Here is a 26263-nt window from a genome sequence, read left to right as displayed (position 1 = left end):
CATATTCAATATTTACATTAAGATTCATAATAGTAGCAGAATTACAGTTATGAAGTAGCAATGAACTAATTTTATGGGTCACCACAACTTGAGGAACCGTATTAAAGGATCACAGCATTAGGAAGGCTGAAGACCATTGCACCAGAGAAAAAATAATTACATGAAAAAATACTTTAAATTCCCAGTTTTTAACTTTGTGACTTACTCCGTCTTAAGTAGTATTCATAAAACACTACTTTGGGGGAGAAGAAAATTCATTTAAAACATATATGTATGTATGTTTATATATATATATATATATATATATATATATATATATATATAGAGAGAGAGAGAGAGAGAGAGAGAGAGAGAGAGAGAGAGAGAAAGCTCTACATCAACAGAATATGTCATCAAGATTTCAACACAATTTACTAAAAATAAAAAACCAGCAAGCTACCTATCATCTTGGAGATTACAAAGGAAAGCACTTTGGAAAATAGACAACAAAAGGCTGGTGTTAGGCAAAATCCTTTCCCTTCTAATAATTTAAGTCTAATCCCCATACCTTAAAGAGCACTGCAATGAACACCCTTGAATAAACAACAGTAACAATAACAAGATCTGTGCTAGTCAGGGTATCAAGAATGGTGTTCACTATATTACATGTACTTTCTCATTTGAATTGGTAATAATTTCATTTTATAAATAAAGGTACCGTCAAGGAATGAAGAGACCCATCCTAGGTTACCTGGCAAGGAAGTCAAGGACACACATCTGTATATTTATTTCCAGGAATCAAGTTCTTCAAACCAACTTCTGAAAGTCTTTAAGGGGGTTGGAGAGATGGCTCAGTGGTTAATAGCACTGGCTGCTCCTCCAGAGAACCCAGGTTTGATTCCCATCACCCAAATGGCCGCTCACAGCTGTCTGCAATTCCAGTTCCAGGGAACCCGACACCCATACACATAACATAAAAATGAATTTTTTTTTTAAAGAAAGCATTTAAAACTAAAAACTCTCACAGCCTCATGGGGTTCATAGTAATATGCTTTGGGCCCATAATTTATAAAATAATTATCACAAGCAGGCAAAGCTAAGTAGACCTACCAAAGTCTAGCACAAGCTACAACTCTCCAAACTCAACAGCATACCCAGCTGACTCACTCTGGTGGGCCACCCCCAGGGGATTCCATGTGTCACTCTAAATTGTACAATCCTGCTTGTAGACTTCATTTTATTGAAAACTATATTCTGTCACATTCTTGTTATTTCTTGCATGCATGTGTGTGTGGTGTGCCTGTATGTGTGTTTGCATGTGTGATGCCTGTGTTTGAGGTCTGAGGTTGACACCGGAAGTCTTCCGGGATGGCTCTCCACCTTATTAACTGAGACAAGTCTATCATTGTATCTAGCACAATTAACCAGCTTACTCGGGGGAACCCACATCTCCAGTTCTGAATGCTGGAACTGCAGGAGGCCACCATACCAACTCAGCTTTCACACAGGTTCTAGGGGACCACATTTGCACAGCAAGCACATTCCCTACTAAGCCCTCTCTCGCGTCAGCCCATCATAATCTTTAGTGATTAATAATTATGATATAAAAAATAAGAAAAGAAATAGATCACTTCAGTTGTAGAAAATGGCACTAAATTAATTTGTAATCAATTAAGAGTTTCCCATTGTCTTTCACTGTAATTGCTGAACAGGATAGTCACTTCTAATGCTGGAACAACTAGTAATTAAAAGGGTAACTCCTAAGCTTAAAATTTCCCCAGAAATAACTTCTGACAAGATAAGCCCTCAGGTGGAACATTTCCAAATCCCTGCTAAAAGGGACTATAACATCCTTAAATTTACCTAATTAATCTATTTGAAAGGGATTAATTTTCTTAAAGGAGAAATCTGCAATATGGCTTTATAAAAAAGACAAGAAGAAAACTTTCTTCAGTTCAAATGTCCATCGTGTAATACATTACAATACCTGCTATTACTCTGTACTGTAAGGGTGTAATGTTGGAATTTTACACTGCACATATAAGGAGAAAAAAGTCTAACACAACAAGAATGAATGGAAAGCAAATGGAAGTAGTTTGAGCTCCTTTTCTGAAAAAAAATTAAAATAATAAAAACAAATTGGATTAAGAAATTTCTATTAAAGTCATGTTATAGTGCTATAATATGTAATGCAAAATCTTAAACTGTGGCATTTGGAGTTAAACAACTGCCTTTGGGTGGGTTCAAGGTTGAGGCTAAGGGGAGCCCAGATTTGCACCATTTGCTGATTTCTATGGTGTAAACACCCTGACCACAGACGTCTAGCAACCAGTGTGAGCTACAGGCCATAGGGTTTGGAGAAGATACTCAAAATCAACTCTCCGGAGCCAAGAAGAGACAGTTCCAGCAATCACTGGCCATCAGCCAAACTCAGCTCACAGACTTACTCTGTTCGGCCAGGAAAATGTTGACCTACATGGTGTTTTAAGAATTCAAGCAAACTGAAAACATTACACACCCAGGATCTTTTTTTTAAAGGGTTGGGAGGTGGGGAGTTAAGGTCTAGACTGGATGCCCATGGAGAAGCCCTGGCAGCAGTCAGGTCCACAGTCCTGCAGGCACAGATCCTGCTTTGACTTCACTGCTACTGTCACTACATCTGCCTGGCCACTGGTGTGCGTGTCAGCTCTCCAACTGCAGAACAAGTGTGGAAAGGCAAGCAGCCAGAGTTCTGGCAGGGACCTCTCTACGGGTATCTGCATTTAGCGTTAATGAACTGGGACCAGCTCTAGATGTGATCAGAACCTAACACTACTAGTTCACTCTAGGCCGCTGGATCGCGGTGTTTGTGATCTGTACATCTAGGTACTGAACGCGCCACCACGGCACTAAGAAAAATTCAAAGTGCACATTTGTGACGAATGGTGGCTTTATCTTTATATGTCCACACATTACTGGTTGGCTGCAGAGAATACAGATCGAGACGACCTTTCCCTTCACCTGTCAGAAAGCGACGACTACGAGCTGTGTGTTCCATGCAGGCTGATGCATACAGGCACAAGAGTCTGTGGGCTTTTTTTTTTTTTTACTGTTATACAATGTGTCTGTCTCACAGCCCCACTCCATTTACCATCTTAGCTAAATGAGGCTTGAAGTGCAAGTTAATTTCAAACTTTACAGCTTTGCCTACCAATATTATCAGCAAAAACAAATAGTGGAATAATATACCTTAAGCAAAAGATAGCAGCTTGAGAGAACTGTGAACAGGAACGAAAAAGAATCGAAAAAATTAATCGCCGGTCTAATTTCTTGTGTGGTTGGAGGGAAGCTGATTAGACGATGCTGTGTCTCTGAGATCCTATCTACAAGCGAGGCACTCACAGGAGTCTTACTCAACCCTGAGTCACAAGCACTACGCCGCAAGCTGCAGGATCTCAGGGGACTACAGTGTGACACAGGAAAAACATCAATCCGAGGTGTTTATCTTCCATCTCTATTCATCCTCCATCCCTGGGAGAATGAACAGGCCAGGTTCTGACTACCTGAGAGGGACCACAAACACATGATGAACAGTGACTTAGCAGCCTGCTGTGGGCACATCCGAATCTTCCCCATCACAGCTGATCTGAGGAAGCAGTGGGTGAGCTGGCTGATGAGTACACCTAACCAAACACTCTCATCCCACAGGTTTGCAGGCTCTGGATATCCTACAAGATTCTAACTGAGACCTTGAGGATTTGCAGTGGTCTTCAGTGATAACCCGTGTAAATGCCCAGGGTGTGCTGTATTGCCCATTTCCTCCAATAGAATAAACACAAGATTAGATTAGCTCATCCTTTCTTGTTACAAGAGCAAAGGCTGGGTCATAACAATTTTTTAAAGAAATCTAAGTAGGTTAAGGAACAGGACTGGGGGGGGGGGGGCAAAAACAGTGCACCAGGAGTTTTGAATTTGGGTTTTACAGACAACTTCTGCTCCCAGGACAATCAGAGAAAAAGGCTAGGTCCCAGCACTTAGTCAGAAAAAAACTCAAATAGTTCAATATTTGACTGAACAATAGATATGAAACTACTTTATTTTCCCTCTCCATGAATTTCATTGTTTCAAAATATTTACTCTTATAGTCTTAAATTTAGGACGATAAGTTGAATAGTTTTCAATTTTTGTGGTAGCTGAAGCATTACATTTTGAACATGTAAAGGAAAGAGGTTCAGAAAAATCTCAACATTTTGCTTGGAATGAGAACAGTAGAATCCCTCATCTTGCTTGGACTCCAAAATTTATCAGGCTACCGTTGGAACAAGACAGGAGGTTGAAAAACATATAGTTTCTGTTTGGAGGCAGAGTGAAGAGAAAGACCGCACCTCCACCAAGTGGAGCACTCAAAGGTGTGGAAAACCATGGGAGGGCCCCTCGGTGTGAAGGGGGCTTTGGATTCTGAAGGGCTGTTAACTATGAGACTCGCCTCACAGAGCAGAGGAATGAAAAGAGCAGACAAGCAGACGGAGCATCAGGAAAAGATGGATTTGTGATCAACAGGCTCCCCGCTCTGTCGCTGTGTCCCCACACTCCAGCTCCCATATAACCACCACCTCAAATCATGGGGCACAGAATATTCTGCTCTGCTGTCCAGTCCAGAAACCTCACAAACTTACATCCAGGTATATGCTCTGTTCCCTCTAGTCCTTCAGCTGGGGTTCCGCACCAGCCACAGTGTGCTCTATAAAACAGCCCAATGTGGCTATTTGTCAGGAGAAAGGAGAAAGATACTTTGCATCATATGTTTGGAAATATCTACCTTCAATAAAGCAATTAAAACAAAGAAAAAACTAAAGACTCACTTTCTCCAGCCTGTCTGGTGGCATGACTTTTACACAGGAAGGTCACTTTCCACACTTCCCTGTAACATAGTACTTACATACTGACTGTTATGTCTTTAAAGAAAATTCAACCAATATGCTAAGACTGCATAAAAGTGCATAATAAAAAACAAAGGCAAATCCACTCCACATTTATTGAAATGTTAAATAATAAAATATTGTCTCCTACTTTCACTCAGTCTTTTTTTCTAAGAAATATGTATTCTCTATTACCGTTCTCATATAGGTTATTGCTGAGAAAGCTGAGGTATGATGCCTGAATACAGGCTTAAAATGAATTTGGTATCCTAATAATTTGAATATTCCCCTCAAAACTAATAAGAAATGGAATCATCATGTGGCTGCTTCACAGAATATTGCTATCTGAGGTTGTTCCTAAACATTCCTTTACTAAGAATCCAGGCTCATCTTACCTTACAGTGTTACAAATACAGAGAAGTACAAATACCTTATGAAAGATAAACTTGCTTTATCTTTTTCTGCAAAGGGGCCATGCACAAGCAAAATGATTTCTCAGAAAAATGGAACGCTAACCTACAATGTGACAACAAAATCAAAACCTAACATCTTACAGAATTAAAAAAGAAATCACATTTTACAGGATTTCCAATGCATACATCAAGCAATCATAGCCACTGCTTAGACAGCCTAATCAATAGCTCCTGCAGAAGCATATCTAGATATTTGCAGAATACATGAATTAATACTACTTTTTAATGTCTTGCAAATTAATTGTATTTCTTTGGTAAAGCCACAAACAACATTTCAGGTTCAATAAAAGATTTTTTCTCCCTTTATGAGCCATTCTCACCTATTATTCTGGAAGTCGAGCTCACCACAACATTAGCAGAGTGTAAAAAACTAACCACAAATTAAGAACCACCACTACTCAATTCAATTTTGACAAACAAGGCCTACAGAAACAATATTTCAGTTATGTAAACCAACCCTGTGGATAAATTATACATTGTAATACTTCACTGTGATTCTTAAAACTTTCAAAGCTAAAAAGAGCTAAAAGTATACAATGGAAAAAAGAGAGCAACTTCAACAAATTGTGCTGGCAAAACTGGATGTCAATCTGTAGAAGAATGAAACTAGATCCATATCTATCACCATGCACAAAACTCAAGTCCAAATGGATTAAAGACCTCAATATCAGCCCGAAAACACTGAATCTGATAGAAGAGAAAGTGGCAAGTACTCTACAACACATGGGCACAGGAGACCACTTCCTACGTATAACCCCAGCAGCACAGACACTAAGGGCATCATTGAATAAATGGGACCTCCTGAGACTGAGAAGCTTCTGTAAAGCAAAGGACACTGTCACTAAGACAAAAAGGCAACCGACTGACTGGGAGAAGATCTTCACCAACCCCGCAACTGACAAAGGTCTGATCTCCAAAATATATAAAGAACTCAAGAAACTAGACTAATCAAGTAAATCAAGTAAAACGCTAATCAACCCAATTATAAAATGGAGCACTGAGCTGAACAGAGAATTCTCAACAGAAGAAGTTCAAATGGCCAAGAGACACTTAAGATCATGCTCAACTTCCTTAGCGATCAGGGAAATGCAAATCAAGACAACTTTAAGATACCATCTTATACCTGTCAGAATGGTTAAAATAAAAAACACCAATGATAGCCTTTGCTGGAGAGGCTGTGGAGAAAGGGGTACACTCATCCATTGCTGGTGGGAAAGCAAACTTGTGCAACCACTTTGGAAAGCAGTGTTTCGGTTTCTCGGGAAATTCGGGATCAACCTACCCCTGGACCCAGCAATACCACTCTTGGGAATATACCCAAGAGATGCCCTATCATACAACAAAAGTACATGCTCAACTATGTTCATAGTAGCATTGTTTGTAATAGCCAGAACCTGGAAACAACCTGATGCTTTGTGGGAGCCTAGGCAGTTTGGATGCTCACCTTACTAGACCTGGATGGAGGTGGGTGATCCTTGGACTTCCCACAGGGCAGAGAACCCTGACTGCTCTTTGGGCTGATGAGGGAGGGGGACTTGACTGGGGGAGGGGGAGGGAAATGGGAGGCGGTGGCGGGGAGGAGGCAGAAATTTTTAATAAATAAATAAATAAATAAATAAGAAAATTAAAAGACAGAAAAGTCCAACTCTTCCCAACGCATTACCTATCCAGCAGAACCCTTTGTTGTTTTTCTTCACAGCAAGTAAGATGTTTCTGACTGTGTAACTTATTTTCTGTATAACTGAGATAAGATTATATTACTTGTATTTATAAAAAAAAAACAAAAAAAAGTTTTTCAACTACAAAATACTGAAATATGCAAGACATATTATATTAAATATCAGAAATAATCAACTGGTCCATATAAATGTTTCTATTTTCTGCTAATCTACTGCCTCTCGTGCACATACGTTTGAAACGACACCACTCGGAGATGCCATCTACTGTAGACAAAAGACGACATTCTAATAGGAATCACTCTTCAGACACTTTCTGTTGGCTCTGCACCAAGTCAAGTGCTTCCCTACTCTGGTTTAATTAGTGCTCACCATAACCTTAAGGAACTTACCAGGAAGCAGCAACAAGGGAAGATTCCAGAAAAACACCATTGGAGTTTGAAGCTCGTTTCTTCCGTCTACTATTTCTAAAATTTGGCTCCTTTTACAATGGGGGGGGGGGGGGATTTGAACCACACTAACATGAGACAGAACCAAGCGGTTCCCTAAGGACAAATGGTTCCAGAAAGCAAGACCACACACAACAGAGAACTCCTATGAGAAGACCTAAGACCAGAAAATGCATCCTGTGTGGGGAACAGGAGATGTTCCAAAGACAAAAGTTTATTGGATACTTCCAATAAACATAAAATAAATAACATTTCGTCGTGTCTGTAACTAGCTACACTGGAGCCCTAAGTCCACCAGTAAGTTCAACTAGCAGAACCATCCTTCACTCTGGTACTCTAGTTAGGAATGGATAGTGTTCTCAAGAAGATCACAGAGTATAAGCAGACGGGACCTAGCCACAGTTTTTAACTACTAATTTTGAGATTTTACTTGGAGCAGGAATTGAAGTCATTTTTATGATGAATGGTTGCCCGTGTTACTATCTGTCTTAATTAGGGTTTTTGTTGCGGCGACCAAAAAGCAAGTTGGGGAAGAAAGGATTTGTTTGGCTTATACTTGAGCATCACTGAAGCAAGTCAGGACAGGAACTTAAACAGGTCCCAGAGGCAGGAGCTGATGCAGACGTCATAGAGGGGTGCTGCTTACTGGCTTGCTTCCCATGGCTTTTTCAGTCCATCTTCTTATAGGACCAAGGACCAACACCACAGGGATGGCACCACCCACCATGGGCTGGGCCCTCCCCCAGTGATTACTAATGAGAAAATGCCTTACAGCCGAATCTCATCAAGGCATCTCCTCAACTGAGGCTTCTTTTTATGATGACTAGTTCATGTCAAGTTGTCACGCAAAACCAGCCAGTATGTTAAGAATAGGAAGATGTTGCATCCAACACAGAAAAAAATATACCTACAGATCTGGAAGGCATAATTAGAAAAACCAGAGCCCAGAATCTGAGGGCAAAAATTCAGCAACAGGGTATAGATATTGGTGTTGAATCATGATCCCCAAACCCTGGTCTACAGAGTGAGTTCTAGGACAGCCAGGGCTATACAGAGAAACCCTGTCTCAAACAAACAAATCAATCAAACAACAACAACAACAAAGGATCCAGCTAAGGAATATGAAGATCACTAGGCAAATAAAACATCTGAAGAAAAACAACAAATCATCCAGAAAAAATGTCCCAAGAAAAGGGAGTAAAAAAGGCTTCATCTAGTTTCCTGTCATGAACTGAGGTTTGAGTCTCTATCACTTAACAAGGAATGAAGTTTTTGTACTCTGGATGTACATAACAAATATTGATCCTTTAACCTCTCTAAGATCTGCTGCATATGACATTTAAAATGTTTAAGTTTCCTGCAGTGAACCATGACCACACCTAACAGTGACCTTTGAAGTTTCCAAAAGGATGGTGGGGCCCCACAACAGCTCTACAAGGACAAAGATAACACTACTAAGCTGAAAGACACCATCTAAAGATCGGCTTTGGACTACAAACTGCTCAGTCCAATTTGTAGGTGGCTAGGTTAGATGATCCAGCCTCACAGACTGCTATAGCCAGGACTTGAGACAAGCCCTACACGTTCCCATTACGCAGAGACTAGACAACAAATGATATAGTTACCTCTCCCAAGACTTGAAAATTAACGAAAAATTTTTCTTTTTGGGATCGCCTAAAGATGCCGTCACCCTGCTGACAGAAGGAAATGAAATTAAGAACATGGCGCCCACATTCCCAAGAGGTAGAGTGGGTGTTTTGGGTTGTTCATTGGGTATGGATATTTGTCATTGTTTTGAGTGATTGTTTACAAGTTGTTATTAGTAATGGTCAAGGAAAAAGTTGAACAAAGGACTTAGATTCAGGGTTCTTGTTTTGAAAAGAAAATGGGGGGATATAAATATAATAAGATATAAGGGTAGATTATTGAATCTACTTTGAAAAGAAAAAGGGGGATATAGAAATAGGATTAAAAGAGAGAATATTGAATTTACTTTTAAACCAAAGAAGCAATTACTAACTTTAATTATTTTACACTGATATAGATTTTTGTATATGATACAAATTTAAGGTTACTTTGTTAAAACATACTACACATACATTTCTAATCTTGTTCAAGGTACTGTACTTATGCAACTTATTTAACAACATAATGTAAATTTTATCCCTTGAAAGTTATTATAACCAACTATTTAGGATAGTAAGGAAATACAGGTTAGTAGTTAGTCAGCTATTACAATTGAACTTGTTAGGTTTGTTAGGTATGTTTTCAAGGTCAAACAGATATATTTTAGGTAGACAGGTGATCTTCAAACACTTCAGAGATCTGTGTAATATGGCATTTAAGATGTTTTAATAACAAAGATTCTTTTTTATGACAATGAGACATGTCTGTTCTGGTAGCACCAATTTACTTCAAAGAGGATAATGGGTATCGAAGAAAAGCCACATAGAGTTTACTTTCTTTCTGGCAAAAGTAAGCCACTGGGCAAGAAAGTGCTCTTGTGCCTCAACTGCTGAAAGTATGCTGTCAAGCAGGACAAGCAGGACACAAAAGAGAGTGACAGCCAAACCTTGCAAAGACAAGGGGGAACAGTTCTTCAAAAATCCTGCTTCATAGAAAAGTCTGTCATATATGCTAGGCCTGTAGGCTGAAGATGGATGCCCCAACATTACAGAGGAACCTTGGGTGACTGTTCAGGCATCCAGCTGTTTTTTTTTTCATTTCTCACATTTTCCAGAAGTCACTTGCTTGCACTTCCTGCTTACTCAGGTAATATTATTTCCTTCTCAGGTCTCTGATGGAGTTGAATACTTTATAGCTATAATTTTCCTTGTTACCAGGTTCAGAAAAGAAATCCACTAAAGAGGTGTAAAGTATATAAGGTTAAGAGACATTAAAAGATAGTTTTGGTAATGCAAGCTAGGATAGAAAGTGAATTAAGTATAACACTTTGGACTCATCAAGATATGATAGATAATGAAGTATTTTCTCTGAATTTGTCAAATATAAATGGACTAGACATTGTTGATATACTTATTGCCTGTATATATTGTACATAGTTATTATACTTATTATATATAGTTTTTTCTTATATTAGTTATAACCTTCTTTTTTATTTTAGACAAAAAAGGGGAAATGTGGTGACATGTTGTTTGTGCTTTAACAAATAAAGCTTGCCTGAAGATGAGAGTGCAGAGCTAGCCACACTAGTTAGTCACAGAGGCCAGGCAATGGTGGCACACATCTTTAATCCCAGCACTTGGGAGACAGAGGCAGATGGATCTCTGTAAGTTCTAGGTCATTCTGAGCTACACAAGATTAAATCAGTCTAAAGGAGAAACAGAGCCAAGCAGTGGTAACTCACACCTTTAATCCCAGCACTAGGGAGGTGGAGAGGGGAAGTGATATGGCTGAGTAGAGAGAGGAATATAAAACGGGAAGAGACAGGAGCTCAGGATTCAGTCTGAGGTTTTGTAGAGACAGCATTCAGTTTGAGGACTTGTAGAGACAGGGTACCCCATTCAGCCTGGGGATTTTGTAGGGGCAAGAACTAGTGGCTGGCTGTTCTGCTTCTCTAATCTTCCAGCTTTCACTCCCTAATATCTGGCTCTAGGTTTTTAGTATTAAGACCAATTAGAAATTGCATTACATATAACTTATTTGGATAGCGATTGAATAATCAATGCATGGTGAAGAAATTCAACCATGTGCAAGAGGGCTTAGTTTCTTAGCAAAAAAATTCCAACCAATGTATATCTTCTATAAGAATCCTTTATGATCCACTATTAAGGTAAATCTCTATGAGTTAGCACTGGTCAGACATTATTACACAGTAAGACCACATCTCAAAATAAATAGATAGAGGATGGATGGATAGAGAGATAGATAGATAGATAGATAGACAGACAGACAGACAGACAGACAGACAGACAGACAGACAGCACTGGTCAGACATTATTACACAGTAAGACGCATCTCAAAATAAATAGATAGAGGATAGATAGATAGATAGATAGATAGATAGATAGATAGATAGATGATAAATAGAACCTGCTCAAGAAATCTTTCAATTTCTAAAATTCTGTAATTCTATTATTTATACCTATTAGTTGTGTTTTAATTTGTTTTCTTGGTACTATAGTGTATTCAAATTAATTTTAATTGTTGGGGGTTTTTTAATCCAAATTCTGTCACAAAGAGAGTAAACACAAAGTGGATTACTTCAGATGAAATGTTCTGAGACAAAGCGGTGGAAAATTCTGAGAATACCAATGAAAAGCATGGCCTTTTTGTAGGGTTGTTTCCCATAAAATTACGATGGATGATACTGGTCGGATGACTACTCTGGGAAAAACTGAATACTATTAGGTATATGTAACTGATCATTTTCGTGAAATACCCACTGATGGACACTCACTTCCCTGGGAAAACAGGAAATGTGTGAGGAGAAACAAGAAACCGGCAGGTCTCCAGGCATATTTCCAAAAGGCAATTAATAAAAGGGGTACCAGCAGCCTTACCCTAGAGACGCTCAGCAGCCACAACCACACCAAAGCAAATGAGGTTGCATCCAACAATAAGGCATGTGAAGTCACATGCTGCTGACAGGATGCGCTAAGAAGGGCATATCATTTCTGGGGTGCTGCTGTCCAAACTTCCTACCACAAATCTGTCAGGAGAAAGCAAACAGCACATAGACACAGGGGTACTCTTTGAAAACAACCGATGGTTACTCTCCAGCGATGTCCTAATCATGAAAGACAAAGAGGAAACATCACATATAGGAGAGCTTCTATGACGTGATAAACTAAATGGCAATGTGTGATGCAAAAACAGGAAAGGAAAAGAAGATTCCTGGAAAAACAAAAACAAACAAAAAAACTGTGGAGTTCAGAAAAGACCTACCAACTGACTATATCATGCTAAAATTAATTTTGAAATCCTGTCCACTGGTCCAATGGCTGTGAAATATGTTAACATTTTTATGGGAGAGGGAATAAAGAACTCTCTGGAATACTATTACAAATTTTCTCTGAGTTTAATACTACTTACAGATACATATAATATATACAAATAGAATGTTTGGACAGGAAAGTATACAACACAATCTTAGGAGGAACAGTTGATTGGACTGAGACTGGTTTCCTGAATCAGAAACCCAAGAAATAAAATAAAAAGCATAAACATTAACTACAATCCTGACAACAGCTTTAAGTTCTAGACTTACACAGCACACCTGATATGCTAAGAACGGAAACACCAACTATTATTAAACAGCAGAGAAGAAAATAGACTTCAAAACATAAAGCATTAAAGATCACGAAGTCCCACCTCATCACAATAAATAGAGGATTCTGCTTTTTCTTAAACATTGTTGGGAACTATACCCAGAGCCTTGGGCATGCTGGGAAGTACTCTGCTATCTAAGGAGGTGATTCTGAGAAAGGACAGGTAAAAAGGAGTTCCTCAACTCAATGAGGTGGCTTGAAATGATATAATTTTGCAATTTCAGTGAAAAGAGCAAAGACATACCGAAATGAGTCTTCCCTCAGGAAGTATGGAGTAAGAATAAAATTAATGCTGGGGAAAACTCATTTTACATTTATGCCTCTCAGGGTATAACAAAATGAACCGCAACTGGGGATAGCAAGAATTTAAAGCCAGGTGTGGTGGTGCACGCCTTTAATCCCAGCACTCCAGAGGCAAAAGTAGGTGGATCTTTGAGTTCAAGGCTTGGTCTACAAAGTGAACTCCAGGACAGCCAGGGCTAGACCTTGACACACAAAACAAAAAACTAGCCAGGTGTGAAGGGACAGCTCTTTTTTTTTTTTTTTATTTTCGAGACAGGGTTTCTCTGTAGTTTTTGGTGCCTGTTCTGGAACTAGCTCTTGTAGAGCAGGCTGGCCTCGAACTCACAGAGATTCGCCTGCCTCTGCCTCCCGAGTGCTGGGATTAAAGGCGTGAGCCATCACTGCCAGTAATCCCATTACTTGGGAGGAAGATCTATGAGTTCTAGACTAGCCTGGTCTACATAGTGAATTCCAGGACAGGCAGGACTATGTAATATAGAAAGACCCTATCTCAAAAATCGAAAATACAAAAACAAAAGGAAAAGAAAAAAGACTAAATTGAAGTTTAAGGAAGTTAAATTCAGAATACGTAAAAGCAAACTAGAAAACATCTACAACAAAAAAGATAAGAAAAACAAAATCAACATCTTTAACATCAGCACACCCAACAAATAATAATAACAAATTTCATAAAAGCAAACACTCCAGTAGAAAGATAGGTATAGAACACCAAGTGGCTCCATTAATGCAAAAAGAGAATTAAACAGACAAAAACTATTGAAATAACCTACAATGTATTATAATTTGAGAACACTAGGTGTGGGTAAAGCCCAATGATAGATTATCATTTTGCTTGGATAAGAACCTGGATTTGATCCCCAGAAATGAGAAAAAAAGAAAAAAGAAGCTAATATAATCTCAAATTACTCAGTCATTCTTAATTCAAGACAGAACAGTTGGAATAATGACTCTGCTCAGGGTTGGCAAAAGTTTCAGAGACAGAGATTCCCATGTTCTGCAGATGGAAAAATTAGCAATCTTCTTGGTAGTCCTTTGTCAACTCCCACATATTGTATATTACCAAATTTGATTTCAAACAGCCAGTGGCTTCCTGGTATCCCTAAGTCCCTCTCAGGGGCCTACAAGGTCAGAACTAATTTTTACAAAAATATTACTTCCCCCCTTCTAGTCTATTGGCATTTGTGCCGATTGTATACTAGAGAGGATAAACTTCCAATTCCTTTTTTTTCCAATGTGATTTTAATAGAAATAGAATTATACCACTTTCCCTTCTGCGAGCCCTTCCACCTACCCTGCCTTGGACTCCTCCCACGCTCAGTACCCATCAAGTCGATAGCTTTTAAACTTCCAAACAGAAGAAATTGAGGCAGGGGTACTGCAGTCATATTCAAACTCACATACACGACACAGCATAAAAAAAAAAATTTAAAACTGGCCAGGCAGTGGTGGAGCACACCTTTCATCCAAGCACTAGGGAGGCAAAGGCAGGCAGATCTCTGTGAGTTCAAGACCAGCCTGGTTAACAAGCAAGTTCCTCGACAGCCAAGGCTAGCCAAAGGAACCCTGTCTCAAAAACAAACAAACTTGAATTCCAGCACTTGTGTGAGTTCAAGGACAGCCTAGGCTACACAGAGTGAGTACCAGGACAGGCACCAAAGCTACACAGAGAAACCCTGTCTTAAAAAACCAAACCAAAACAAAACAACAAACAAACAAATAAATAAATAGGGTATTTCACTTCAGAACAGTCACTAATTGATATTAATTCTCATCCTTTTAAAATTCTGTATGCAGGATTTAGAAATATAAAGACCATTTTAAAGATACGGTGGTGTCTCCACGGAGGAATGCAACTGACAAAAGAGCTGAGCTAGCCACTTTTTCCAAGGAATACAATTCTTACTTGAATAAACAATGAACAAAATATGATTATTCAGATTTGGGTATCTGGCAGACGTTTTCTCAAACATAAATGACGTGAGCCTGTCATTTCAAGAAAAACAACTAATAGCATGTGTTGCCAATGATAAAATTTGAGCTTTCAAGGGAAAATTCAAATATTAGAAAGCTCATATCCATCACCATAGCTTGACAGCTTCAAACCTTACAGACATCTAATGAGATCACTGACGGGATTAGCAAATGCGATTTTTTTTTTATACTGTAGAATGAAAGGTGACAACATTTGGAAGGTTTGTGTGGTTCAAAACCAATATTCCATGGGGAAAAGTCCAACTGAAGTTAAAAACAGGCCACTTGTTACAATGCAAGTTCCAACGCAAAAAGGTGACGCCTTTGCGGGGGTTTTCACATCCCACATTACAGTCAGCCTTCAAGAAACCAGCATTAGATTTTGCGTAATACAAGCATCTTTTAAATCCACAGTTATCTACAAAGTCTATTATATTACTCTTCTCTTTTATGACTGACTACATATGTGGACAGAGTTTCTAAGCATTTTTTTTTGTTTCTTTTTCTACGGTGCTGTATAGCTGTGTATGAGCGGCCATGTGTGTGGATGCACTCGCCCATGTATGCACGCGTGGTGCTCCCATATCTTCCCCATATTTTTTGAGACAGGGTCTCTCCATGACCTCTTCAGTGTTAGGCCTTCCATTGCATTCCTCTTCCATACAACATGGTCAGGTCTGTCACAGCAGTATTCAGTGAGCTTGGTGCCAATTTCCATGTTAGTTGGCTTCCTGTTGCCATGACCAAAAAGGCAACTTGGAGAGAAGGGAGTTTATTTCCACTTACTATTGCCATCATGAGAGGAAGTCAGGGCAGGAACCTGAAGACAGGAACTAAGGCAGAGACCATGAGGAACAATGCTCACTAGCTTGCTCTCCAGGGCTTTCTCAGTTGGCTCTCTTACACAAGGCAGGAGCACCTGCCCAGGGGTGGCACCACCCACAGTGGGCTGAACCCTCTCACATCAATCACTCAACAGGAAAATGCCCCAGCACAATGCCTACAGGCAATCTGATGGAGGCATTTTCTCTGCTGAGCTACTCCGCTTTTCCATGGAAGCTGGGGATCCAACTCAGCTCCTCAGACTTGCAGAGCAAGCACTTTCCTCAGTGAGCCATCTCCCCAGTCCTCTTACTACCCTTTAATCAGCAATATAGGACAACCAGTTCAATGTAAAAGTAGACACGCTTCCTTGTATTTAAGGTAGACATTAAAGATATTTGCAAAGTATATAACCATGTCATTTGTATATTATGCTATTGTACATTAAATACATTAACAAGCAATATACTTACTATTTTTCAAAAAATTTAGTATTTTTTATTTTCTCAGCTTTAATTTATATTTCAGTAAATATTTAAAGATATAACCATACAATACATTTAAAACAAATAGTAGACTTGGTCAGATGATTTAGTGGATAAAAGCACTTGCCACCAAACCTGACAAGTTTGATTGCCAGAGCCCATTTAGAAGGAAAGAAACAACTCGAAGTTATCCTCACCTCGACACACACACACCTTGACACAGTGGGCCCAAGAATATACAATAATGTTCTTTTAAAAACAAGAGTATGTATACATAATGAAAGCAAAGTATCAATAAGCTCCAAAACTGCTGAGCAATGCATGTAAGTGTGTGTATATATACATATGTATTATATGCTATATAATATACACTTGACATATATGTACACCTTAAACTTTTTCCCTTGGGTGATCAGACACCACTCATTTGACTGCTCATGGGCAGACCTGAAAAAGTTAATGACAAAACTAAATTCCAACTTGTCAGCTGAGTTCTTGGACAGCAGCCATGATAAAAGCTATCCAGCTATAAAGGGATAACTATTACCCTTAAGTAGAGACAAGCCAGGCGGTGGTGGCCCACACCTTTAATCCTAGCACTTGGAAGAGGCAGGCGGATCTCTGTGAGTTCAAGGCCAGCCTGGTTTACGAGAGCTAGTTCAGGACAGGCTCCAAAGCTACAAAGAAACCCTGTCTCGAAAAAACATTTAAAAAAAAAAAGAAAGAAAGAATAGACAATATTGGAAAGAAAGCTTTTCTATTTAGAGACTAGGAAAATTAGTCTACCAAATATCAGATCATAAAGGATATCCTTCTAATTTGAATTGATACCTATTAGCCAATAACTCATCTTTCTCAATGAAATCTCTCTCTGGTGATCCCTGGTCAGAGACTATGCATTATGGATAGGAAAGCTCTCCATTAGGGGTGACTATGCTCAATACCATAATACGGTTTTAAATTATAAAAAATATAAACAAAATGTTCTGTGTTATTTAACATTAACTATGATAACCTAGTTGTCTTGAACAGGTCCTTCAAGAAATGTTTACATCTGTTTTCACATCTTTGAGATGAGGTATCTATGTTACATAATCTCTAAGAGACCTTTCCTGGCATCTTGGGTAAACCTAAAATGTCACAGCAAAGTGAAGAGAGAAGTATCAAACCCATGGGGAATATGTTTGCGCATGAAAAATCTTCAGACCTGGAGGTCGAAAGGGCCAGACACAAGAGTGTAATCCACGGGATACTAAAATCCTCGACTACATAGAGAATCTTTCCATTGCACAGTCCACATCACAAGGCCCCTTTAGGCCTGGTTCTCTTGTTTGTCACCAGAGGCAACACTGAAAGGGTCCACTGTTTAATCCACCATCTCTAGGTGTCTATGCCAAGTAGGCAGCAAGCCAGTCTGCTGAGCCTCCAGTTCACATTTTTACTTTGGAATGACTCCATTTACCCATCATCCACTGCTAGTTTCTCTGGATTAACAGCTGGACAGTTATGAAGCACCTACTATGTGTACTCCCCCCCACCCCATACGGATCAAGTTTTCAATAAACATCTGTTGACTTGAATTCAATTGCAACACTGGGAGAGGTTCCAGGGGTCTTCCAGAGTGTTCTGTATGGTAGGCAGATGAAAGGGAGAGAGCTTTCTAATGACCTCTGACCTGTCACTATGTTCCTCCCATTTGCGTGTGACACGTGGCCCCTAAGCACTGCCAGGGTGGCCGAACTGAACTGAAGGCAAAAGGACTGTGAGAGGGAGGCTGGGGACTTACCTGGGGAACCTCTGCTTCAGCTTCCTCAGGCTCTGCCTGGTGGGCGGTACAGACACTAGGCACTGGGCTATCTCCTCGTACTGGGCTTTGGTTAGTATCATATTGGGCCCAAGGAAAAAAAATCACCCCTGGGCTCGTGCAGCCTTGGTGCCCGGAAGCGAGGGAAAGGCAGAGCGTAGCACGACCCTGGGTCCTACTCCTAGCTACCTTCTTTGCCCCCAAAGCACACCCCCTAGCTGCACCGCAGGGCGGAGACACGCTGCGTCCCAAGCTGCACCTCCGCGGTTGAGGCGGGCTGTGGAACTGTTTGCGCAGCGGAGAGTACTGAGCAGCCGCAGTAAGCGGGGCCGAAGGCGACTAGCCGCCATCTTAGGTAAGGGCAGAGCAATCCGGAAGCGGCCGCTGCGAGCGGAGGACTCTTAGAGTCTTTTAGGGGCAGGTGTCCCCGGCGTCACCTCTCTGGGATCGAACACCGAAGCAAGCTGAGGCCACACTGATAGTTGCCAGAAACCAGGGGCGTGGTCCTGTCGCACAGTTTAGGGGACGGGTCTCCGAGTTGGTCCTCCAGCCTTGAGCCGGGCCCCGGAAGTCCTCTCCTGGAGCGCGGAATTTGAATTAGTTTCCAGACACGCCCAGTTCTCGCCGCCCGGAATAGGTGGCCTGCCAGAAACTTGGTCTCATTCAGTGGGAAGGATCTCTGCAAGCGTGCAGCTTAGCTTCTGCTGGGGAATTTCTTCAGCCGCTCTCGTGGAGAGCGATTCTGTTTTTGTTGAGGACTTAAATCCTGCATTTTAAATCAACTGGCAGTAGAATGTCAGTTTCACTCCCTACACCTCAAGAAGTATATTCATCATTCTGGCCACCAAAATAGTGGGCTCCTAATAAATGTTTAGAGAAATGAAACGCTGAGTTAATGTTTTATTTTCAATATTTACTGTGAATGAAACACAGTTCTCCAAAATCAATACCATAAAAACCATAGCCCCTCTTATTCCTTTTAAAACCTTTTCTTTTTCTTCTAAGATGGACATAGGTTGTGTGTGTTCTCTTCAAATTTAAACATTTTGAACGAGTGAAAGAAAATGTGCTAAGGTTTTAACACGCTTACTGTAACTTTCATTTGTTGTAAAGCATAAGTTGAAAGATTGGCTTAGATAAGACCCCTTTGATAAATTTCTTAATCTACCAAAGCCTCAATTACTTTACCTGTAAAAGTTTTTAACTCATGAGGCTGGTTTTAAGATTAAATAAGGTAGTATATAGCCGTGTTATTGAGTCATCCTAGATGTCAGTCAGCAGATGAGAGGATAAAATGGTTTACAGACTCAATTATAAAGACTAAAATGATGTTATCTTCTGAGAAAAGGACTCAAATACTGTTTTCTCTCATTTGTGAACACTCAATTTTAATAGATCACAAATACACCACACACACATATTTACACTCATATACAGATATATCCATGCACATGCAAGAAAGACTGAAGAAGTAACGAGGCTGGAAGAGTGTGTGAACATGATAGACTTATATTTATATTTGTAAAATCTAGCACTATGTGCACGACCATGTGCCAATAGAAGCAATAAGAGAGTACAAGTAAAAATTTACTAGCACAGCATCCAGCAAACAGTCTATTTAAAATAAGTTAGTGCCAAAAGTAATGAGTTAAGTAAACAGGATAGGATATTTACTAGATAGTGCTTTGTGGGGTCCCCTATAAAGACTCACTTAATCTCCATAACTTCCCTTAGTGCAGGTTCTATCCCCATTATGCTCCCCTCCTTCCTTTGTACAGAGCCAACAAAGGCATGAGAGGTTAAGGAACTTCCCAGAGGTCATGAGAACAAGTAAATAGCAGGAATGGAATTCAAGTGAAAATTGGTGTGTGGTGTTGTGGGCTCTCAACAGTTCCTAATCACTTCATCGAATAGTCATTCTTCCAAATCTTAAGGTTAGGTTTTATTTTTTTTAAGTAAATACTCTAATTTCAAAAAAAAATGTATACCTGGGGCTCTTTTTCCACCCTCTAATGTTTTACTCCTTTATTTTCTCAATGGTTTCCAAAGTTCAGTACCGAAAGTAGACCCTAAACTGAGCAAGCGTTGCTAGTTTCTAGATCTGTACATCAGACTGTTTCCTTCCCATATGCTTTACATCTAGCTCTGGTTGTGTGACATTAGTCCATAACTGTTATTTATGGGAGCGTAGCCTGGAGTTGCCACCTGGCTGGTTTGTTGCTGACCCTGCCATGACTTTTACATGAAAGCTGACTGACGATAAGCAGACACCCCTCGGTCCCCCATTCCTCTCCCCTTCACGGCTTCACTCCTTCCAATTCACAGCCATGGGATTTTTATAGAAAACATCAGTTCAAGGATGTTTGCACTAGGTATTTTTATAGCAGCTCCTCTCCCTGGCTCTTGTCCTGCGTTCACCCTCACAGCCCTTAAGGAAAATGCCAGGTTTGTTTTTCTGGTTTTTTTTTTTTTATTTTTAACATGCTGGCTGTTTACTATTTTGACCCAAATCCAGTAGATTGTTTAGAACTGGTGCTGGGAGAAAAGACGTGCTATGTTGCTGCTCTCATTGGCAGTGACAGTAGTGTTGTTTATTGAGCACAAAATAGAAGCTGGGCAGAACTGTTCTGTTGTGGCTTAATTGGTTTCTTTTTCCTCCTGAAATGCTTGCGACTGGCTGGGTATGCACCTGAGGCCGCCTTTCTTCCTGCTTCTGCCCATCTCACTCACATCTCTCATCACATTCTGTGTCCCTTGTCTGCTGTTTCTTCTAGAACTTTCTCTGAAAGTTTATGCCCTTTTTTTCTCAATCAGCCAGAAATACCATTACCCCACTAAGTAACAGAGGGCAATGGAATAATAGCACAAAACTAAAAGGTGAAACAAACAAGAAACCAACCTGGCCATCTCCCTGTTTGGAATAGACAATGGAATGTCTGATCTTGAACAACTGACAGTCTTTCTCATCCTGAAAAAAACAACCTTAAAAAATATATATAGGGAAAGTGTAGGAAAACAAGCTGGGGAGGGGGGGCAGTAATAAGTAGGGCCTGGTAGAGCACCCTGGCAGAACCTACAATTTTACAAAAAGTAAAAAAGTTGATCAAACTTCCTTGGGTCAATTCCTGGATGATATAAATATTGAACAATTTTGAAAGGGATGGAGGGCGGAGGGGAGGCACATGATCCATTCAAGAATGGCACTAATACAAAGGGGTGAAATTAAGAATAAGCCATGTTATATGCCTGGGGAAATTATTCATACTGGAGTAAAGAGTTCTAAGCAGAGTGAAGAGTGCCTGACCTTGGAAAGACTCAGCCACATTTTTAAAGGGTTTACCAAATCTAATGTGTGTTTTTAAATTAATGGGCATACTATTTTTATTGTATTTTTATTGTAACTCCTATTCATGGGATCTCTGTCATCATTTTCAGTGATAATTTTAAAGAAAAATAATTGAAATATATTCATTGAAAATGGGGAAAGAAGAATGCTTTTTCTTCTTTTCAAAACTCTATTATGGGAAGTTATTTCAACCTTGAAATGGCCCCCAAAGGGTGTGGCATTATTAGGAGGTGTGTCACTGTGGGGCAGGTTTGGAAGATGCTCAAGCTTCCCTCAGTGTGACTCTCAGTCAACTTCCTCGTACCTTCAGGATGTAGGACTCTCAACTATTTTAGCGCCACGTCTGTCTGCACACCACTGTGCTATCCATGATAATAATAATAGTGGACTGAATCTCTGAAGCTGTAAATAAGCCACCTCAATTGAATGTTTTCATTATAAGAGTTGCCATGGTCATGGTGTCTTTTCACAGCATTAAAAAACCTAAGACGTTCCCTTACTTCCTTATGTCATTTAATCTTCACAATTACTCTGACCTTTAAAGCTTCTGGTTTACATACTAGAAAATGAAGCTAAATAATAATAACAATAATAATGATGATGATAATTTTCAATGAAGATGATAATGATAATAATAATGAGGGTTGGGCTTGGAAAGATGGTTCATCAGCTAAGAGCACTTGTTCTTGCAGAGGACCTGGGTTTGTTTCCCAGCACTTGCATGCTATCTCACAACCATCCATAACTCCAGTTCCAGTGACTCCATAGGCACCAAGAACACATGTGGTGCATATACATACATGCAGCCAAAACACTTATATACATAAAATAATTTTTAAAAAATGTTTGGAAGTTTATCTGGAATGTCTAGTTACTAACTTGTAAAGCCATGATTTGAACCCAAGTTAATCTGACTGCGAGATACCACCCTATATAATCCATCTTTTAAATCAAAGTTAAAATCTTTATACTTTTTACCTTTCAGTGACAAATCATTTTATTCTAATCTCAAAACAATAAAAGTTTCTGATAATTAATGGAGATTAAACAATTACTCAACTTATGACAGATGAAAGGAAAACATACAGAAAGACAAACCAGCAGTAAAAGAATAAGGAAGAACAAAACCAAATGTTAGGTTCCTTGTAGAAGTCAGTGGGGAAGGTTTGTAAAAATCAATGGCCTGACTCCAGAGAAAGGCCACATGTCTGTGGAGCTATTGGGAAGACCCACTATGAGCAGAAACTGCCCTACCTATGTGCAATCCAGTGTGGCACCTCTCTGGGTGTTTGTTATTCAAAACTGCCAAAGTGTTTACCAAGGCAAGAACTACAGGTGGCTTCTGTTTACTTGATCAGTTACTGTACAACATTCAGAATAGTGTTTCTCAGATTATCCATGCTAAACTCCCTTCCATTTGTTGTGTACAAATTATTAAAATAAGATCAAAAGTGAATTACTGAAAGGCAAAATTTAAACAAAGACAAACCAGCAATGTGTTAATATGTTATTCAGTATAACATCATAGATCTTTGCAAACTTTAATACTTACTATATCCAGATATGTAGCAAAAAGTTTGACAACCATTGCTTGCTTGCAGACCACATTTTAAACATCACTGTCAAGAGTCTTTGTCTGTCCCACCAGTCAGCTCCCAAATAACCACATGGAGACTTCTTGTTAATTTTGAAAGTTTGGTTGATAGCTAAGGCTTGTTTTTAGCTAGCTCTTATAGCTTAAATTAATCCATTTCTATTAATCTATGTGCTGCCCTGAAGCTCGTTTACTTCATATATATATTATATCCATCTTGCTTTCCTGCTTCCTCTGTGTCTCCTTTCGACTTCCCCTTCTTCTTCCCAGCATTCTCGATTGGCCATTCAGGTTTTTATTAAACCAATCACAGTGACATATCTTTACACAGTATAATCAAATACGTCACAACATACTGCTATATCTCATCAAATTAGTATTGAAAACTACATAAGTCCAAACACTGCTAATTCTAAAATCTATGGCCTCACCTTTTCCATGAACTCTTAGTTAGGAATATAACTTGTTTCTTTTGAACTTCTATGTATTAGTCATCATTATTATCATCATTGTTCTACTACATTTCCTTCTTCTCTGGTGATGCAGTTAGAAAAGTAACAATTTTTTTGCAGATTAAGTGATTTGTATCCAATGTAGGGATGTAGTTCAAAAGCATAGCATTTACCTAGCATGTCAAGACCATATACAAGTAAATAAATTCTACGCCATGAAATTAATACCATGTGTTTTATAGTATTAAGCCTCAATTCTTTTTTAGATTGAGTCCACCAGTAAGAGCTTTATATCCTTTCTGTTCTGAAACATACTCAGAATGCTTGGGTGGGTGACAAATGGTATCAATCGGCATTTACACATTTGCCATCACCATATTTGAGAAGGATAAAGAACAAAAGTGGTGTTTTTGCAGGGATGACTCCTCTTGGGTGTTTGCATTGTAACAGGGAGAGATACATGAACTGGTGTGTTGGGGAAAGATTGAAGCCTCTTAAACTTTGTCCTCGAGCTCATCAGGGACTTGCAGATAATTCACAGGCAATTTGTGCCCCTTTTCCTGCAGGACCAAACCTCAGATGTAATTTCTGCAGTTGTCAATCATTCTTCTTGTCCCCAAGACTGTTCTGCAAGAATACATCATGTTCTGAGGGATCTCTCCCATTTATAAATTCAGAAACTGAAAGGAGCAGGGCTGGTAGAGGAACGAAGAGGAGCGAGAGGCAGGGAATCAAGTCTTCCCCTAATAAGCCCTCCTTTCTGTGTAAGCTTGAATTGGAAGCATGTGTCAAATAGAGATTAGCGCTAAGACTTTTCATTTAAAACATTACCCTTTCTTGCCATCCCACTAGGTTAGACTTTCAAAAGAGAAGGTAAGATGCCAGTCAAGATTTAGAACCCGTTCTTTCTCTGTGATTGAGGGGTAAGAAAAGGAATTCCTTCATAGGTAAGAATAGCAGTTATAATAATAGTAGGCACTGCTTTTTTAAGAAAACAAAAAGCACATTCTGTCATTACCTAATGTATTTCTATCACAGAATCTGTAACTTGTGTAATTATTTTTACTTGACGTGTAGAGAAATTAAGGCACAAAATAGCTTGCAAATTCAACCAGTTTCCTTGGATTTAATTTTAAAATATGAGCCTATAAAAATACTTTTAAAAACTCAACTTCTTTACTTATGATCAGCAAAACATATGCATCTCTTTTAGCCAACAATGTAATCTCGGATATTCTGAATCATCCCCTGGCCTAGCACTTGAAAATCTGCAACTGGACATCAATGGTGTCATTCCTTTCACTCATTTCTTACTTGTTCTTTACCAGATAAAATCAGACTGTATATATAACTTGAGTCCAGTTCCAACTAATTTTTATTACACTGTAAGTAACATCTACTTACATGAGTACTTAGTAATGGACCTTTGGTTCACATGAAGAACAGAGTAGTAGGTTTCTGAGAATAGAAGACAGACTCTCAAGTTAATCTTTGAGTGAGATCCTTGGCATGGCTGCAAGAGGCTAAAGCATTCTTCTCCTTCACCAACCTGCTGTTATTCTATCGAGAATGATGTCATATATGTACTGACTAAGATAGAGATTTTAGTAACTCACGGAGAACTTTCCTGGACATTCCATTATAGAACTATGATTGACATGGTGTCACTGAACCTCCTATTTTGTATGCATTCTGATAGAAGCCAATATTATTACTTTTTTAGCACACTGAAGGCATATGTTTGGACATCCAGATTCATCATCGTTATTGGTGCAAGGAGAAAATGTTTTGCATTGCTCAAAGCACAGTCACTCTGGATGCCAATCCTCATGCCAGAGAGCTTGGATTTCCATTTTCCTTTCAAGCATGCTTAAAGGCTTAGGTTAGCATAGAGATGAGAAGGAACTCAAGGTAATGGTATGAGCAGGGAGCAACAGACGTGAGATCTTCAAGAACACTTAATCTCTCCACATACTGACATCCTCACAAAGTGAAATTTGAACTATTTACACAGACAAAATTAAAAAATATAAATTCCAACTATGTCAAATCCCCTTAAGTAAATATGAACAGTCATAAAAAACTTTTTATGAAATAATCTGTTTGCATGTTGTGAAGATGTGTCACTCTGATTGGTTTAATAAAAACTCAATGGTCAACAGCTATACAGGACTTCTGTGGCAGAGAGAATCCTGGGAAGAAGAATGCGGAGATGCCAGGAGACATCGAGCAAGCAGGATAGGCACTATGAAGATGAGGGAATAAAGCCATAAGGCAGAAAGTAAATTAATAGATGTGGGTTAATTTAAGTTATAAGACCCAGTTAAAAACCAACCTAAGCTATTGGTCAAGCTTTCATAATTGATAATGTCTCTGTGTCATTACTTGGGGCTAGCAGTAGAAAAGAAAGTCCATCTACAAAAATTCATCCTTCCTTCCTTCCTTCCTTCCTTCCTTCCCTCCTTTATCCTTCCTTCCTTCATTCATTCATCACTAACTGAGAGATACCATGCTTCAGGAAGTGTTTTAAGTCATGTATATTAGCAATGCACAGGACTGATTACATCTTTTGTGTCAAATTTTACATCCTACAACAAATGGGATTTAGTTTATCAAAAGATGACTTTACTTCGTGTTACTGTTTAACACAAGCTAGACAGAGGTGAGAGGACAAAATGCATCCCTTTACCCTGAGCGAGAGAAAAGTGCTAAACAGGGCT

The 26263-nt window shown here is 39.3% G+C and overlaps 1 protein-coding gene across 5 annotated transcripts in view; it reads right to left on the bottom strand.

Annotated features, from left to right (window-relative positions):
• The window catches only part of Cdin1 (CDAN1 interacting nuclease 1), a 240042-nt gene extending 221617 nt beyond the window's left edge, over positions 1-18425 (bottom strand). For all 5 annotated transcript variants that reach the window (XM_075961757.1, XM_075961754.1, XM_075961758.1 and 2 more), the window contains exon 1: positions 18134-18425. In XM_075961757.1, coding sequence (XP_075817872.1) covers positions 18134-18234 — 101 coding nt within the window. In that variant the 5' untranslated portion in view covers positions 18235-18425. The remainder of the gene's footprint in view (positions 1-18133) is intronic.
• Between the last annotated feature and the right edge of the window lie 7838 nt (positions 18426-26263).

The sequence above is a fragment of the Microtus pennsylvanicus genome, chromosome 2, assembly GCF_037038515.1.
Source record: "Microtus pennsylvanicus isolate mMicPen1 chromosome 2, mMicPen1.hap1, whole genome shotgun sequence".
Classification (NCBI taxonomy): Eukaryota; Metazoa; Chordata; class Mammalia; order Rodentia; family Cricetidae; genus Microtus; species Microtus pennsylvanicus.
Note: the sequence above shows the minus strand (reverse complement) of the source record. Positions and strands in the feature narration are given on the sequence as shown.